General features: G+C 38.0%; 1 protein-coding gene across 1 annotated transcript in view; it reads right to left on the reverse strand.

Annotated features, from left to right (window-relative positions):
- Nucleotides 1-544: 544 nt before the first annotated feature.
- The window catches only part of VAT1 (vesicle amine transport 1), a 441,315-nt gene continuing 422,654 nt past the window's right edge, over nucleotides 545-19,205 (reverse strand). Inside the window, exon 6 of the mRNA XM_044054658.1 lies at nucleotides 545-6,547. Within this exon, the coding sequence (XP_043910593.1) occupies nucleotides 6,416-6,547 (132 nt within the window). The 3' untranslated portion in view covers nucleotides 545-6,415. The remainder of the gene's footprint in view (nucleotides 6,548-19,205) is intronic.

Below are 19,205 nucleotides of genomic sequence, written 5' to 3' on the forward strand. Positions count from 1 at the left end.
TCAACTAGATGAATAAAATATTGCTGACAGTACAACTTGAGTGGTTGCTGAGCTATTAAGTTGTTTAGAAAATATTACAAACATAATAGTTACTGTGTTTACTGTGACTTATAAACTTCAGGTTAAGACCTACACCTAAATACTACCACTATAAAAATAGTTTGTGCTGATGGGTTTACCACTTACACTTCTTTCATAACCCCTATGGTTTTAGCGATATGAACATTTGTTTGATATGTGAGGACTTAAATTGATTCTGTCAAAAGGCGTAGGTTCTTCCCATTGGAACTTACAGTGCAAACTTCCCGAGCTCCAGTGGAGTGAACGAGTTAGACTGCAATGACAGTTATGATTACGTAAATTATCAGCGGTCTTTGAAAGCACTAACAGTATAACACAGTTTAGTTAAATAAAAGGCAACAGTGTGAAGTCCCGTCCCCCCATACTTTCTAAATTACTACTACTAGTGAATTTCAAAACACTCGGACAAGCCAAGTGTGATGCTATCATCTAGTGATCATGATTAAAAAGAATCCACAACTCATTCTGGTTATGCTTTTATTAACTTCAGAAACACATAAGGCATATGGTAACATTAGGCATAAAAGCACTAACGCCTTCTAGTCCATGTAAACTGCATTGGCACAAATGCACTTTGTTCAACTTGGTTACACGCACAAAAAAGCACTTTCATTAACACAAAGGACAGTTTCAAAACATCTGACCTGTAAAATGACAGCATCAACTGACCCAGCTCATATGTTGCAGTTAAAGAAAAAAGTTCATTCTATACAAAGGACATACATGTAGAATAAAAAGAAATCAGTTATTCAGTAAATCTCACACTGGCAGCAGGAAATGCTTAAAAATGCCCATTGCTGAAAATGAACAAGTCCAGTGGGCAAAAATGAAACAGCAACTGTAGCCTTGTAGAAGATTTACTTGCATATTTTATACCATCTACACTCAATACAGTGAAATGTGAACTGTAATCACTGTACTGCTGCAGGTTACCACTCAATTCGGTTTGGCAGTTTGCTGGTATGCCTTTGTCACAAACTCCACTTCAAGTGTGCCACTGTGGGTGAGTTGTCAGCATAACACAGCTGATAGCAGTGGGATTACCTATCCTTTGCAATAACCAAATTCAAATTCAGTCTCCTAAAGTTTGTAGTCTAAAGCAGTGGGATTACCTATCCTTTGTAATAACCAAATTCAAATTCAGTCTCCTAAAGTTTGTAGTCTAAAGCAGCTTACTTTGGAAGAACAAAATGCAGCTCTGGTGCTTTGGTGAGCCAGATCACTTGCTTTTGTAATGTTTTCTAGGCTGCTTAGTAGGCTGTGCTAGTTTCTTTAGGAAACTGTGCAAAATTACAAATGGCAAACATTCTCAAACTATGGTTTTAAAACAGTCCCACAATTAGTATCATCAGATGTATTCAAGATGACACTGCAAATGTCATCATTAACAGCAGAACTACTAGAAATGTATATCTATTTTGCTTGAGAAGGGTCAAGCAGGTGACCAAAGTTACACTAACGGGCTGAGAAATCTGCTGCACTGACTGGGTATTTAAAACCAACCTCTTAACCTAAAGTGCAAAATTTAACTTTCTAGATTAATTCACAGCATTTTCAGTGCAAACTGAATTAAAGTAACAATTTTCCAGTTTAGTTACTTACTTGACAATCTGATATTTTTTTTTTTAGAGATGCAGGCAAACTGACATCAAGCACTACAGAGCTTTTTGGGACCAGCAGATTGTTACACTGCTACATATGCTCTGATGCTGTTTAGTTCAGCCAAATTACTCTCTCACTGGTCAAGTTAAGAATAAATGTGGATTACATTACTTGCTGGTAAGCCTACACTAGGCACCAATGTGCATTGTGTTAAGTGACAAGCAGAAAAACATTTTATGTTCAAATTAGCCATTCTCCAGACATTCAGTTTTAATTTTTTTATGCTTAGTGGTTTCAAAATCAAATTCAAAGTCACACATTTTCAAACTAACAGCATGATGTGGCAAAATAAAAAGTCAACATTATATTTTCAGCCCAGGAATGTTCTACTACTTTGGTCCCATGACATGAGCTGACAAATATTCTTTTTTCACCACCTATTGGATATAGTTTTACATAATGAGTTAAGATAAACTCCCCATCATCCCATTTTTCTGGTCCTTGGAAACGTGTGTAGAATCATGCAGACTAACCAACACCATTCTGTTAAGTGCCTTAGTCTTGCTTACAATTCTAGAGATATGGATCTACGAAGCAAGGCAGCATCCTTCAATACAACATCCAAATGCACATTTCTGTGCACGTGCACATCTGTGGAACCCAGTAAAAATGACCTCATGCTGAACTATCACCTCAGCATCTCAATCTCTTCCACGTGGCTCATCACCTACATATGCTTCAGTGACATCTGTTGATAACTGGTTCCCAAAAGGAGAGAAATGGATACGTACAACTTGGTTCTCCCACTGCCTGATGTTTTACAGGTAAACTTGCATATTTCCTGCAAAAAGAGGTAAATAAAAACAAAAGAGATCTCCAGTTTGAACCTACACCCCCATAATATTTTAAGGCCTTTTCAACCTGCAAGTACTACAAATCACATCCTTGTAGACTACCAAGGAAAACATGCAACATTCATAACCATTGTGCAAATATTAATTAGTTGAACACATCTTAGGCAGCTAACAGAGGTGTTTCTGTGATACAAATTTGGATGTTGAAAGCCAATGATAACTATACTGAACACCTAGTCACTAACCACTTTAGTGGAATGTAGAGTGGTATATTCCTATTAAAAGCTACAGCTAACAGGTTACACAACACTGTGAATGCACAACTGTTAAACTTTCTGTCTTTTGGCACCAAATAATCTTAAGTAGGCTGCAGTGGCAGTCATAGGTATGAACATTCCCAGCTGGCTTTGAAGGCACTAACAGTATGATGCAGTTTTGTAATGCAACATTTTGTCTGGAGGAATTTTTCAGCCATTTTTCCATACATACTTTTTAAACTGCAAGCACTAGTTTAAATATCTCAGAAAGGAGGGGAAGGTCAACACCACCCATTAAAAATCAGACAAGAACACATTAACATTTATGGCTGGCTTGGCTGAACTCCACACAAACAGTAAAATCCAAAATAGCACTTTTCTAGATTTATATGTGAAGTTTTTCCTCTTCAAAGTGATTCTATAGATTGGAAAATTCTACTCTAAAGTACAAAGACAATAGACTTGGGGGGGTAATGCCAGACAGAATGGTGCACATTTGTTTTTAGCAAACGAATGCAGTGGCAGAATTTTTTTTTTCCTTCATGCATAACCAACAGCCTGCAACTAACGCACATTCAGTCAGCCTTCTCTCAATTACATCAGTTTACGCCCCAAAACACTGCTCAAGACATGTGAGCAATATAAACTGCCAAGTTATTTAATGCCTGGAGCAGCAAGCCTAAGTTACCTGGGAAGCAAATTACATTTTGGCAGTTGGGGATGGCTGTCTTCATGCTTCTTAGATGCAGAGATAACTTTCACAAGTAACTATCATTTCTTCACATCCTCAAATGATGTAACAGAAATCTTATATTTTATACTGATGATGGTGGTTGAGGGAGAGAGAACAACAATGTTTGGACAAGTGGTAAACTAGAAATCCATACTACGCTGCACACACAAAAAAATTAAACTGACCTTAACCAAGCACAATAAAGTGACTTCTTTAAAATGCAATACTGGTAAAGACTGAAAAAAACAAATCCTTTTCAAACTACAGTTCAGACCACAGCTAAGGCAGTATTAATACTGTAGTACAATTGCAAAACATGTCAAAACAAACGCTTCAAATTTTAATAGCCTACACTATTCCTATCACATGTCCAAAATAAAAGCTGTACTACAGTACCAGTATTTAACAGATCCATCTGGAAGAATACTAACTTACCATAGAGACATTAACACTAAACTGGAAAATATTTTTCCACAGCCTTTCAAGCTGTAACAGCTACAGGTCATGTATATATCCTTTAAAGAAAGGTTCAGCCAAACTGTTATACAGAAACAACTTAAGCTAAAGCAGCAGATTTTATAAAACAGAATATTTAAAACACCTGTAAAAATACACTTCTACCTCTTGTTACAGTCAACTATTACTTGCAAAGCTTATATTTCAATAGTGCAGATGACTTGAGCTTTATAAAGTAAAGCAATAAACAGTACACATGGACAGTGTATGCTAGTTGCATCATAATTAGCAGAATGTTTTTGTTAACAAATGCTGGGAAAAGTGACATCTCCGTAATACACTCCCTTCAAAGTAGTACGCATTGTCATTTCCACATGAAGTGCCAGTTACACAATGAATATTGCATACGTATGTTTAGTAATAGTAATGGTGGAGCTGAAGGCAAGAGCTGCACGGAAAAACGGCACTGCAAAGAAGTTTAAAAAAAGCTATACAAGGAAGAGCAACCAAGAGATTACAGCCTTCCTTGGTCACCACCATGCATCACAACGTTTACTAAAATCTTGGCACTACCATTCTGAAAGTGAACATTGGCACAACTATGAAAGCTGAAGAGTGCAATAAAAAAAAGGCAGCCCATTATAGACTGTGCAAATTAAATTTCATGGTAACAAGCCCTAAAGGTTTGAGCTCCACAGTGCAAATGTGTTGAATAGACAATGCAAGCAATTTTAAGAAGTGATTATGTTGAAACGCTGAAGTGGCCACTTAATAGAATGACTAGAACAATGTATGTGGGATCACATTCAAAAGGCTGCATGCTTGTAAAGGGCTGTTCTTAGTTCACAGTAGGCAGACAGTTAAAAGACTGAAACTAGCAATAAGAAAATGCAATTTTTAGCAGCTTAAAAATGCTTTGAAAGTATGGTACAAGTTTATTATGTATGCTCGATAATTCTGTGCAGCAATTTCTTCATCTCCCTAAATACTTAAATTTACAACAGAGTAAGAACATTGGATTCTTGGTGGGACAGATCTGGCCAAAACTTTTTAGAGGTCTAATTCACTCCCTACAAAATACTTGCTCATACCTTTGACTGGTACTAAATGTGCTGTGCCAGTTAAGTGCCAAGGCAATACTAACCACACAAAACTGTAAAGGTATACAAAAGTAAATAGGGTTTGTCCATGCACTCAGTTTTTGGTGCTAACAGAGCATTACAAGAATCCTATGTTAAATAAGCATCATCATGTAATAGGCAAGTGCCCATCACCCACATCTATTGCCAAAGACAAACAGAGGTCAAAATTCAGCCCGTGTGTGCTTTAATTCTACAAAATGAATCAATGCACAGCTGACAATGACAACTCCATTCACATGAATACATCAAACCAATAAGGTCTTTCACACTCATGCAGATGCAGCACTTTAATCCTTTACTAAACTTCATCCAGCTAAATGCCACACTCCACAACAAAGCTACATAACAACCTGCTTGATCAACACAGCAAAAGCTACACAATCTGCTGAAGTCCTATCCATTAGCTCCCACACCAATTTCAGCAAAGAATATTGCTTATGTACTAAGCAGTGGCAGATGGAAAATTGGTTAACATGCAGTCAAACGAAACACTGACAACAATACTTCAAAAGCATGCAACAGCTTTTGGTACATCATTCTACTGATCACAATACAAGGAGCTTTAAAAAGGTAAATGCAGCAAACCCTGCAAAGAAGCATTTTCATTTGAAAACGCAAAGATATGCCCACACAGTTAAACTAACATTAAAATAGTTTACCTACTGTCCACCATATTTACTCTTTGTAATATGCAGGCCTTTGTAACAATTTGAAAAATTATTCAGTTGTCTGTGAAATGTTGAATGTCAAAGTTGCTGAGATACCACCCTCACTACTGAGGAAGCAGCAGCATTCTGTTCTGATGGAGTACTAAACAATGGAGAGAAAACAGGATTTTTTTTTGCTACCGAACTCCACAAATTAACAAAAGGGAGCAAAACAATCTAAATTTAGACACACCACAAGAGTGTGTGTGATGCAGCACAGAACTTCGTGCACTTCACATACTGTCATGCTGGCCAGAAATAAACAGAAAAGAAAGGAAAGAGCAAGTCTAACAATTCCTTAATCAGCATTTAAATGTAAACCGTGCTGGTAGGTTTCTAAGGTTTGGTCATTCATGAGTTTGTCAAAGTATTCTGCCTAGCATTTTAGACAGGCAACGGCAGTGGCATTTCATTCTTTTTGTAAACTGAACATTTTGGCTTAGGTTCAGACTTCTGAAAAAAAAAAAAAAAGACACACAAATCAATAAACTGCATTCTGTCCATTTCCAGGTCCTGAACAGGTTAGTAAATTATGTAAACTCAAACTGGTAGCTTGCTGTTCGCTTGAATTTTAAGAAAATTTTCACTTCTCTTCCTTCTTTTCTTCCCTCTCTTCTATATCTTCTTCCTTCTTTTCTTCTTTCTTTCCCTCGGGCACCAAAATCACTTTTCCAATATTTTTTCGCTCCTGCATGTGTCTCATTGCATCTCCAACCTGAAAGAAACAAACAAATCTTGAAAAACACCTTTCTTAGATTTGTACCTTGTGGGACGTTCAACTATTCACAAAAGTATTGGGCACTGAAATGCAAATAAAGTCAAGAATGTATTGCAAAAGGAAAAAAAAAACGTGGAGCAGAATACTGCTATCAAACACCTCAATTTCAGGCAAACCAGAAAGCTGGGAATGCATACTTTTAAGTCATAGCTGATAACCTGTTAAACAGCTGATGTAAAATTAAGAAGGGATTTGGGGAAAGCCCAAAGAAAATGGTCCTGCAGGAAAAACATAGGATTCAGAACATGGAAGTATATAAAACACGTTGTTTTTCTTGAAACCACATGACAAAAAGGTGGCAAAAAGTACAGTTGTGTATACCTACCATAAATGTAGATGTTCGAGTGTCTTCACTGTTGCAGTCATAACTGTAGGGTACTCCTGCCGGCAGGCAGCCCGAGGTCGGCCAGAATATCAAAGTCTGGGTCCGGCGTCGACTGTTTCAGCTAGAACCCTGACGTCAGAGCGCATGGGTATAAAGCCGACAGCAGACGCCATCTTCTCCAGCCTTTCTTGCCCCTGATGTCAGAAGCCCCCATAAAACCAAAAGGTGTCCCTAGGGAAACACAAATACACCAGAAAGGTAGTGGAAAAGGAAACACAGTAAGTAAAGAAAAGCAAGAGGGGTCTGGAGGGAGGGAAACACCGACTGCAACAGTGAAGACACTCGAACATCTACATTTATGGTATGTATACACAACTGTACTATGTTCTTCGTGTTTCACTGTTGCAGTCATAACTGTAGGGTAGAATCCCAAAGCTGAGAACAAGGGAGGGGGTTATGAAGAAGGAGCGGCTAAAAGACCCTGCAAGACAGCAGAGGCAAAGCCTGCCCTAGACTTAGAGTACAAAGGGAGGTTATAGTGCTTGGAAAAAGTATGCACCGAACTCCAAGTGGCAGCCTCCAGAATGTCCTTGGTTGGGACTCCTCTGAGAAAGGCTGCTGAAGTGGCAGCTGCTCTAGTAGAATGAGTCCTGACGGTACCTGGAATCTGTTTTCCATAAAGAGAGTAACAATATCTTATTCCATGAGCAATCCATTTGGAAATAGTTTACTTAGAAATAGCTTTACCTAGAGAACTGGAAGCAAATGAGATAAGCAATTGATCTGATTTTCTGAAACTTTTAGTTTTGTCCAGGTAAAAACGTAGTTGCCTGTGTACGTCCAATGAATGCAAAATCCTTTCCCCCTTATTTTGGGGTTTTGGAAAAAAGGCAGGAAGGTGAATAGTCTGATTTAGAGCCACTCTAGAGACTACCTTAGGCATAAAAGTAGGACTGGTCCTCAAGGAAACTCTGTCCTGATGGAAGATGAGGTATGGTTCCACGGCCATGAGGGCTTGTAACTCAGACACCTTTCTGGCAGAAGTCAAGGCCAACAAGATAGCTGTCTTCCAGGATAAGAACTTAATATCCGCAGAGGCAGCAGGCTCAAAGGGAGGCAAAGTAAGCTTTTCCAAGACACAGTTGAGATCCCAAGGAGGAACAGGAGGAGATCTAGGAGGTCTTAAATTCTTAGCTCCTCTCAGAAATCGTCTAACCAGCTGGTGGGAAAAAATGGGAGGATCACAATTGAAATGAGCCGAAATAGCAGAAGCATGAATTTTGATGGAAGAAAAGGAAAGACCTTTACTCAAAAGGTCTGAGAGATAAAGTAAAATAGATGGAATATCAGGTGTTAAAGGATCAGAGTCACGATCCTGCATCCAAATACAAAATATTTTCCATTTAGAAGCATAATATTTCCTTGTACTAGGATGCCTAGCTTCCAAAAGAATATCCAAAACTTGTTTAGGAAGAGAAGAAGGAATCAAGTGCCTTTGATGAGCCAAGCTGCCAGGCAGAGAGTCTTGATATGAGAGTGAAATACCTGACCCTGATGCTGGGACAGTAAAGAATGGGTCAGAGGAAGACTCCAAGGAGGTTCCTGGCAAAGATGCAGTAGAGTAGGGTACCAAAACTGGCGAGGCCAATTTGGAGTTATCAAAATGATCAGTTTGGGTTTGTCCAGCTTTATCTTTAGCAATACCAGAGGCAGAAGAGGAAGAGGAGGGAAGGCATATCCCGAAAGATTACTCCAGCTGAAGGACAGGGCATCCACTTTCCAAGCTGTCTTGTGGAAGGACCTGGTGCAAGAGAGGCAACTGATGGTTGAGATGGGATGCAAACAGATCTATCTGAGGACAGCCCCAAACTGCAGTTATCTTGCTGAATAAGCTGGGGTCCAACATTCACTCGTGAGGGTCCAAAAAGTTTCTGCTTAGGCTGTCTGCTAAGATATTCAGATTTCCTGGAATGAACTGTGCCTGAAGATCCAGATTCAAATTTAGGGCTGTGTCCCATAAAGTCATGGCTAGTCTGCAAAGGGGGTAAGAGTGAGAGCCCCCTTGCTTGTTTATGTACCACATGACTGTGGTATTGTCTGTTCGAATTAGCAGAGGTCCTGGCTTCAAAAGAGTCTGGAAGGCTAGAAGAGCATTTTGGACTGCTAACATTTCTTTTAAGTTGATGTGCCATAGAAGGTGTTTGTTTGTCCAAGAACCCTGTTGGCATTTGTCTAGAAAATGAGCTCCCCAAGCATAATCCGAGGCGTCCGTGGTTATGATCGGAGTAGGTTGAGGAAGATGAAAGGGCTTCCCTTCGTTCAAAACACACGCCCTGGACCACCAAAGGAATTCCTTCTGGAGGCAGGGAATCAGTGGAATCATTGTATCCAGACTGTGGCAATGCTGAGACCATACACTCTTTAGGTACCATTGAAGTTTCCTCATGTGAAGCCTCGCATTTGGAATCAACAGTATGCAAGAGGCCATGTAGCCCAAAGCCTGCAGGAATTTCCTTGCAGTGAGCTGAGTCAATGTTGCCAAGGTCTTGAAGATTGAAGCCAGCTGTAACTGTTTTTCTGGAGTGAAGAAGGCCATCTGTAAACTTGTGTCTAAAAGAGCTCCCAAGAAGGTCATTCGTTGAGAAGGAATCAAATGTGACTTTTTTGTGTTCACTGAGAATCCCAGTAGTAGGAGAAGACGTTGAACAAAATGCAGGTGTTGAAGTAAAAGGTCTTTGCTGTCTGCCTGAATTAAACAGTCGTCCAGATAGGGGTAAATCTGAATCCCCTGAAGTCTGCAGTAAGCTACTACTGGAGCCAGGCATTTGGTGAAAACTCTGGGCGCAGTATAAGCCAAATGGCAGTACAGAGAATTGGAAGTGTCTCAAGCCTGCCTTGAATCGGAGGTACTTTCTGCAATGTTGCCTTATGGGGACGTGTAAGTAAGCCTCTTTTAAGTCCAATGTTACCATCCAAGCATCTTGTGAGAGCATTGGAAGAAGTTGAAGTGTACGCATCTTGAATTTTGGAATTTCCAAAAAGGTGTTTAATATTGAGAGGTCCAAAATAGGTCTCCAGGAGTTTTGTTTTCTTGGGACCAGAAAAAGTCTAGAGTAAAAACACCTCTAGAGGTGGAACAGGTTCTATGGCTCTTAAGGCCAATAAAGCGTCCACTTGATTTAAGGCCTCTGTCCATTGATGTTTTGGCAGATCTGGCCAGCCGGAAGGCCTTGGCAGAGTGTGAAAGTGAAATCTGTAGCCTTTCAAAATCACGTCTAACACCCATTTGTCCTGGGTAATGCGAGTCCAATTTTGGTAAAAAAGAGAAAGTTTTCCTCCGAGAGGGGCATCCAGGAAAAGAGGACCTGAAGCCCAACAGAGGGAGTCATTGGGTATGCTTTCTTTGGGTTTGAGGTCTGTCTTCTCCCCTTCTAGGTGAAGAAGCAGTCCACTGTCTAGATCTGCAAGAGGCCTGAGCCTGCGTCCGACCTCTGGAGCGTCTATATCTTCTCCTTTGAGGCCTGTCAAAAGTGGGAAAAGACCAATTTTTGGAGGGCCAATTTCTGGAAAATCTAGGAGGCTGCACTTGCAAAAAATCTTTTACAGTCTGCATAGATTTGGCTTTTTCTTCCATCATCTTAACTTCCTCAGCCTTAGATCCAAATAAGACATCATGCTGAACAGGAGCATCTAGCAATTTAGCCTTAACTTGTTCAGGCAAATTCTGCTCACGAAGCCAAACATGTCTCCTGATAACAGTACCAGAGGCAGCTGCCCTGCAAGAAGCCTCTAAGGCATCAAAACCACAATGTAAACTATGTTTGCTAACTTGTTCAGTTGCATGCAACACATCCTGTAATTCCTTGTCCTCAGCACATGCAGGAAAGGTAGAAAGCCTTTGTTTTAAAACAGATAAAAGAAACTGTTGATACTTAAAACATGTGAAACTGGCAATTTAAAGCTCTAATAGAAAGGGTAGCAGAAGTATAAACCTTTTTGCCCCACCTGTCCTTAAATAAGAATTGATGGGACTCAGGGACCCTGTAAAATCTATCAGGCTTAGAAGGAGCAGGCGGCATGGAATCGGGATTCAAGTTAGCTTCAGAGAAGGCATCATCCACAATGTCAAGTACAGGAGGAATAGCCAAAGGCCTGTGCTGAGGGAGAAGAAGAAATTCCCTAAGTCTCTTTTTGGAAGCAGAATAATCCTGACCTTCCCAATGAAAATGCTCCCTCATCTCATGCAAAGTTTCCCCAAAAGAGAAATCTTCAGGGGGGGGAGGCAGAGGGAACAGAATCCTCAGCATCCAAATCCTCATAAGGAGGAAAAGAGTAATCCTGATCAGAGGAAGATACAGAAGCCTGATCAGAGGAATCATAAGGGATGTCCTGTCTAGGTCTCTTCTCAGGAGGAGGGTGAGAGCCCCTAATCATAGTTAATAAATCCTCAGCCATCCGTAGTAATTGCTTCTGAGTCTTAGGAGCTGAATCCGAAGAAGCTTGAGCAGAAAGTCTGGGTTTAACAGGAGTCTTTGACTTAGCCTTTGTCTTTGCAGAAATAGTAATGTGTGAAGGCCTGAAGACCCCCTCAGAAGCCGGTACCTGCACAGCGGTTCCGGACCCATCTGAAGGAGCGACGTCCGAAGGTCCTGCAGCAGACAAATTACTAGGCCTAGATGGCTCTCCATGTGAGTCCGTGTCGGCCATCGGTTCTGAAGTGGCGGACGACAGGGGCTGCAAAAGCACCTCACTGACTACCGCCGAACCCGAAGCTGGCTCCGGCTGCAAAGTATCCTGTTTGGACCTCGGAGGCCTGTCCTTGTCTTTGCGTTTCTTCTGTATTTCGGTAGTCGGTAAAGTATCCGACGACATCCTATAATTAAATCGTCTACCGAAGTAATTCAAGGCCCAATCGCACCTACGCTTAATAGTGCGAGAATTAAACCTGGCACAGAACCGACAGCAAGAAATGTCGTGGTCAGGGCCTAAGCAAGGTAGACAGAGTGGAAATCTTTATGAGGTATTTGTTTTCCACACGATACACAATTATTAACTTTTTCTGACATCGGAGGAGCAAGAAAAAGGTTTCCCCAACGGGGTACTTAGCTTTGAAAAGAGAAGTAGAAAACTTCGGACCGACTACAATCACACCACGTTGTCTTGAAAACGCCAACCAACAACTAGCAAACTGCTTTGCACCGCACGGCAAGAAAGACTGGAGAAGATGGCGTCGGCTGTCGGCTTTATACCCATGCGCTCTGATGTCAGGGTTCTAGCTGAAACAGCAGACGCCGAACCCAGACTTTGATATTCTGGCCGACCTCGGGCTGCCTGCCGGCAGGAGTACCCTACAGTTATGACTGCAACAGTGAAACACGAAGAACATCTACATATTAATAGGAAATGCAAACTAGACAAGAAATTAAAATCAACACAGGCAGCAGAATAAGTGGTTTGGAAAATGTTAACATAAAAGACCACTAGAATAGGTGATGGGGACATAATCTAAAGGAGGCATTCACGTAGGCATGATGAAAACTAAACAGGCCAATAGTTTCTCTTCCACTGTGTAGGAACTGTTTATATAAAACATGCAACACCTTATAAATTCACGTTCCGCAGCCATAAGAAATGGGAAAAAAAGTTTTCACACATGGAAAAGCTATACTTGGAATTTAAACAAGAGAAATTACACTGTTGACATCTCCAACAAAGCTAGATTTCAGACTCCATACTTTGCATCATTTTGCTCAGATATAGACTGCAAACCCCTAACAATTTAACACAGCATACTCATTCTCAAAAATCAAGATATTCACAGGACCTCCATCTGATTTGTACCAAGCCAACAGACTTTCACACTCTTCTAAGATGGGATTGACACCCCTTCACACTGGCTATGCCCTGAACAACCCTGTCAACTATCAACTTTCAATACTGTTGTCTGCCATTACTTTTACAGAATTCCCTTTTCCTGCCCTGAATATCAACTGTACATTTCCTTCAGTCCTTACTATGGGTACACATTTCTTGGAAGATGACGGTCCTTCAGCCAAAGTACTTGCAACTCTATTCCTTCAATAATTTCTTGAGATCCTTTTATACCCCTCATTATGAGCTTCTTAACTTACTCCAGTAACTCTCCTGCATCCTAAGCAGCTTCAACTTCCTTTCAAGTTGCACAGTGTATCTCCCTCCAGTCTCCTCAAATTTTTTTTTTTTTTTAAAACACCTTTATTAAATTATTACACAAAACACTGCACACACACACACACACACTTAACAAAACCATATTAACATTTTATCAAGCATTACACATTAGTTTTCTTTCTTTATAAGGAATGTCATTCACTTAAACAATGCATGACCAGATCAATTCCTGTCCTCCCTTAAACTCCAGTTCCTGATTATTTTGCATGTACTGCTCCCACAAATTCAATTTGTATATAATTTGCTCATTCCCTTTCCTAAATATTCATCTTCTAGTTTATCTCTAAAAAAATTACAATATTTCAATTAGAGTTGGTTTAGATTTTGATTTCCATTTTCTAGTAACCGTTTTTTTTTTTAACCACCACCAACAACAATAAACTTCATATGGCCTTACTATGTTCCAGGCAATTCGAATCCTGTGTGCCTGCTCCAAAGAATCATTTCCTTAGTTACAACCATTTGCTCCCCCAATATTTCTGACAGAATATTCTGTGGGGAAGGTCTCGACTACCTCTGTCTTTCTCATCCCACGTCCAAGCTGTGCCATCTGAGGAAAAATTCTTTGAAGTCTGCTTGGGGTATAAAATACCTATGCAAACACGTCCAAGCAAAAGTCCAGTGCCTTCTGGACTTTGCTGCATACTTGGGAGCCACACATATATCCTTCCAGTGTTTCTTTGTAAACGGATTTTCCACACACTCTTCCCAATTTTTTCTAACCTGCTCTGATTGATTCATATAGTTATACAATGTTATCAGGTTCTGTTCTACACTCTACTAAACTCTAACAGAGATGGTCTTTCACACAGGACTCCATTATGCATTTCTCCTTACTTATCTGTTTTCAGTTCCTGGTAGGGAAGGTCATCTTTAACCTGCAGTTCAAACATCTGCCTGGCCTCACCCCAATCAAAACCTTTCACGCCTATAATTTTCTTCCAATACCTTGACTACTTTGGCAGTTTTTGCCACTAAATTACAGCTGCCTTGTTTATTTTCTGTATCCCTATTTGCAGTCATCCCTACTGTTAAAATATTTCTCCAGTCCCGTGACTTAGTTCCTGGAATACTTTCTGCACTTTTATGAATATATTCTGTATGGTGGTGGTTATTCTCCAGAAGAATTTGCATCCTGAATCTTACACATTTTCTGAATGCTCCCCCCAGTCACCCTTTTCTGCTTTGATTTATAACCAGTCTTTCCTCAAATTTCAAACCTTACATCACCCTACAGTCTTCCTTTATGTTACATACTGGTGCAAACTCAAGTGTCCAGTACCAACACAACTTCATATGTCCTCTTGCACTGTAGCGTTATACAATTAACATGGTCACCATACTCCCATTAAAACTGGGACTTTTAGGCCATTAATTGTTTACATGCAAGAATGCACAATTCCACAGTGGGGAAATCACCCCACTCAAATTAAGTACACTATACTTGGAAGCTGTATAGCTAACCACTGACAAATCAGTGGGATGCTATTATGCATTTCTGGGTTCTCATTTTTCTTTTGCTCGAACGGAGCTCAATGTTTTGCTACTTTACAAGTTTAGCGAGTCCAGTGCTAACTGTAACCCTTCAAGCTCTGTGCCAGGGTGTCTCATATACCCGGCACAGCAGTAATGCAGGCAGGATAAGACCTAAACAAGGACATCTACAAAGATCAGCTTCATCAAGACAGACAACCAACAGATTATCTTGAGGTAAAAAAAAGTACTTGAACCTGAAAATTTTGCAAGTGGAAGCAGGATTTCCCAATTATAGACATAGCCCGAGATCAGGTCTATGTTACATCACTGTATCCACAAACTCTAGCCTATTCTCACTAAAATAAAGTTGGAAATGAACAGACATGATAGCATGAATTGCCATGGCTTAAGTTTTGGAAGTGTTAAGTTTCAAAAAGATGAGTAGGCAACAAACGAAGGGCCTTTAGACTGGTAGCAATGGAATGTACACTTACCATTTCTTTCTGTACAAAGGGAAAGTAAAACTAGGCTTCAGCATAACAATGGTATGTTATTCCCCTCTTATTAATAAAACCTCCAAAAGGGAGTATACATGCAGTGCGCAAACGGGGATCCAAGAGCGAGCCTTGTAGCACTCTGCAGTAGTAAAGGTAGGGAGAGGTGTAAACAACCAATACTCAATCAGGAAAGTCCGACTGGGTAGGAACCCATTTTCGACAGAAGCCTGGGGAGAAATGCTCTAAAGTGTTACAAAACATTTTAACAATAATTTTAGTCTTCGAAAATAAAAACTACAATTTAAATAATTATAGCAAATCAGACATAATATGAAAACACTGGTTAAGAATAGATACAGGTAACTAGTACTGCAACAACTGTCAACAACCAAGCAAACCAAAGTTTCGCTGTGTAGTAGCAATAAAGGCTGTCCTCCGCTTTTGTGTTAAATACAATGAGCGACACTATGTAAATAGTAAAACCACTTTAATGCTCGAAAAAGTACATCACTCCCAGATTACAACCAGATTTAGCGCGCTTTCATCTCACCACACTGAGACTTCATCAGAATCATCTGTTACTCTCAAAACATCCATTTAAATAACCTTCCACTCCATTCTATTGGCTCACATTCACGCTTATTTTATAAATTAATGAATTAGTAAAATAAATAAATAAAACACTCAAAACAATTACAATGTGGTATAGTCCATCATTCATCTGACTGAAAACACATATTGAAACTAAGGCAAGTACTGTATATAGATAAATACATGAGCGGTTAAGTAGGAATAAATAAATTGTACATACTACCACTCATCACTAGGGATAAAATATCTATATCTATATATCTATATATCTATATCTATATATCTATATATCTATATATCTATATACCTATATATCTATATATATATATATATATATATATATATCTATATATCTATATCTATATATCTATATATCTATATATCTATATATATATATATATATATATAAAAATAAAAACAATGTAGTATATATATATATATATATATATATATATATATATATATATATATATATATGACAGTAACTGACTCTTGTCAAAAGTAAGTGCATATATAAATACTACAATCATAAAACATATTAAATTCATTGAATTGATCTATTTCAAAGACCTTTGGTGCTATTCTTGAATAAATAGTGTACAATAGTGTATAATGTGTGTAAAATAAAAATAAAAATAAGAATAAAAAATGTGAAAAATATGACATACAGTTTTAGACCTAAGGATGTAATATACTACTAAAAAACTACTAAAAGCTGTAAGAAAAGAGGAGATAACCATAGTACAAAGACATATTGGTCACCACATACAAGTGGCTTATAAACATATCTTGGGGTTTGATGACAATAACTTCAGGGCTGGCTTAATGGAGATGTGATCACTCATTCCTGGATAGGTACAAGAATCTAATCTTATCTGCCATATCATTTCACGAAATTCCAAAAATGTCTCCCAATCCCCACCCCTGTCATTATGTCTAACCTCATCCAATACCCAAAACTTAACATTCATATTCATACATTTTAATGTATGCCTATAAAGGGCATTGTTCTTATTCTTTTTATTAATATCCCTTACATGTTCATAAATACAAATTCTTAAATTTCGTTCGGTTTTCCCCACATAATATGCCCAACATGTCTTGCAGTATGCCAAATATACTACTCCTTTTGTAGAACAGCTAGAATATGTGTAACTCCTCAATTTGAGCCCAACATTAGGAATACATAGTTCCTTTTCACCAGAAATGAATGGACATTGTGCGCACCTCCCACCAGAAATGAATGGACATTGTGCGCACCTCCCACATTTGTACCTATCTTTGCATGCGCCCCCTCATTATTTTCACATTTCTTCTTCTCCAGGATATTTTTTAAGTTCATATTTCTCCTAAAACTATATTTTAAAGGTTGCTGAAATGTTTGTACTCTTGTTGGCATTCTGCTGAACAAGTTCTCAGCAAAACATCTGAAACATTTAAACTATTTATTATTTAGTTGAGTTTTGGTTAAATAGTCAATTCCAAATCCCATTAATGTACCTCTTCATCCATCCTATATCTGAATAATATGTCAAGATCAAATGTGGTAATTGTAGCCCTAGCTTACAATTATCATTCCCCATATTGTTAATTTCAATAGTATTTCCATCTTTACTTATACTTTTATTTACATGTGTAATGTCCATATTTAAAGTATTGATCATGTCTCCACTAATCAATAATGGTACATACTCTGTACCCCGCTTTTTTATTATTTCTTTTTTAATATTCTCAATCATTTTATCAGGATAACCTGTTTCCCTAAACATATCATGAACAAAATCAACTTCTCTTATCAAATCAGTTAGGTCCGATGTCATTCTTGCCACCCTAATCATCTGACCCTTTACAACATTTAAGATAGTAAGGGTGGTCACTCTGATAAAGTAAGAGTTAGAATAGCATTCCTTTCTATAAATGTTAGATCTATATGTTCTCCTACTGTAATCTTTATTTACCCTAACTATATTGGCATATATCAGGGCACATGCTGAGACATGATCAATACTTTAAATAATATGGACATTACACATATAAATAAAAGTATAAGTAAGATGGAAATACTATTGAAATTAACAATATAGGGAATGATAATTGTAAGCTAGAGCTACAATTACCACATTTGATCTTCACATATTATTCAGATATAGGATGGATGAAGAGGTGCATTAATGTTATACTTATGTGCCTTAGTTTCAATATGTGTTTTCAGTAAGATGAATGATGGACTATACCACATTGTAATTGTTTTCAGTGTTTTATTTATTTATTTTACTAATTGATTAATTTATAAAATAAGCACGAATGGGAGCCAATAGAAAGGAGTGGAAGGTTATTTAAATGGATGTTTTTTTTTTTCAAAACAGGTTTATTGTTTTAACATATAAGAGAAATATCATAACAATTTTATACAAGTAATTAAAAATAGGTATTATTATAATATTCAACAAAACAACTAAAGTATTTACAAAGACATCCACTGCAATCAGATCAATTAAACTAAAATACCATGCTATTGAAATTAAATTTTTTTAACAAATTTTGTAAATTATCCCATACAATAAAATAAGATGTTTTTCTATTTGTTCTAGTCCTAATTGTGTTTATTTCCATATGGCACACTATATTCATAACATTTTTAAATTCATTGAACGAAGGAGGTGTATCTGAAATCCAATTTCTAGTTATCATTTTCCTAGCCACTGCTAGAATAGACCATAACAAGGGAAGCTTAACCTTTTTAACACTTTGAAGTACAGGTGTGTTGAATAATATAAGAGATTTAGAAATAATGAAATTATCTGTAAAAAGAGCCTGCAAAAATTCATTAATTGACTTCCAGTATTCTTTCAATTTTATACAGTCATAAAACATATGAGCCCAGTAAGCATTCATTTCTACATTACATCTCTTACATAGATTATCTTTATTATTTATTTTATTCATCATCAAAGGTGTATAAAAAGATCTATGTAAAATTTCCATGTATAAAGTCTCCAGACAATGGAAGACGTAGTTCTATAAGCAGATTCCAATATATATTGTTTATCTTGTTGATTTGGTGGGTCCCCATTAATAGAAGTGAAATAATTCCAGTATGAATCTACACTGTAAAAAGTTTCTTGTCTGATAACTTTATGTATGTATGAAAGTTTACCTTTATCAGAAACTTTATGTTGTAAATTTAATATCAAGTAATCAATCAGTGTTGGAATAGATTCTTTAACAGTTATAGACATTAAATCTATTTTATTAATGAGATGTCTAAAGGTCTGAACCTCTAACCAGCAAGTTTCTCTTAGATCAAATTCTTGTTTTAAGAAATCTAGATTTTTAACTTTATCAGATATCAACTGATAGTACTTTAGATCATTATCTATAGCTAAATGAGTTCCTTCAGATGTAGATGACAAAAGCATACCCTGAGTATACATTATAGGAAATACAATAAAATTCCATTCCCTATACTTAGGGTGCATGAATATAAAGTTACGAT

Source organism: Protopterus annectens, chromosome 13.part0 (genome assembly GCF_019279795.1).
Source record: "Protopterus annectens isolate FY-2018-M chromosome 13.part0, PAN1.0, whole genome shotgun sequence".
Classification (NCBI taxonomy): domain Eukaryota; kingdom Metazoa; phylum Chordata; order Ceratodontiformes; family Protopteridae; genus Protopterus; species Protopterus annectens.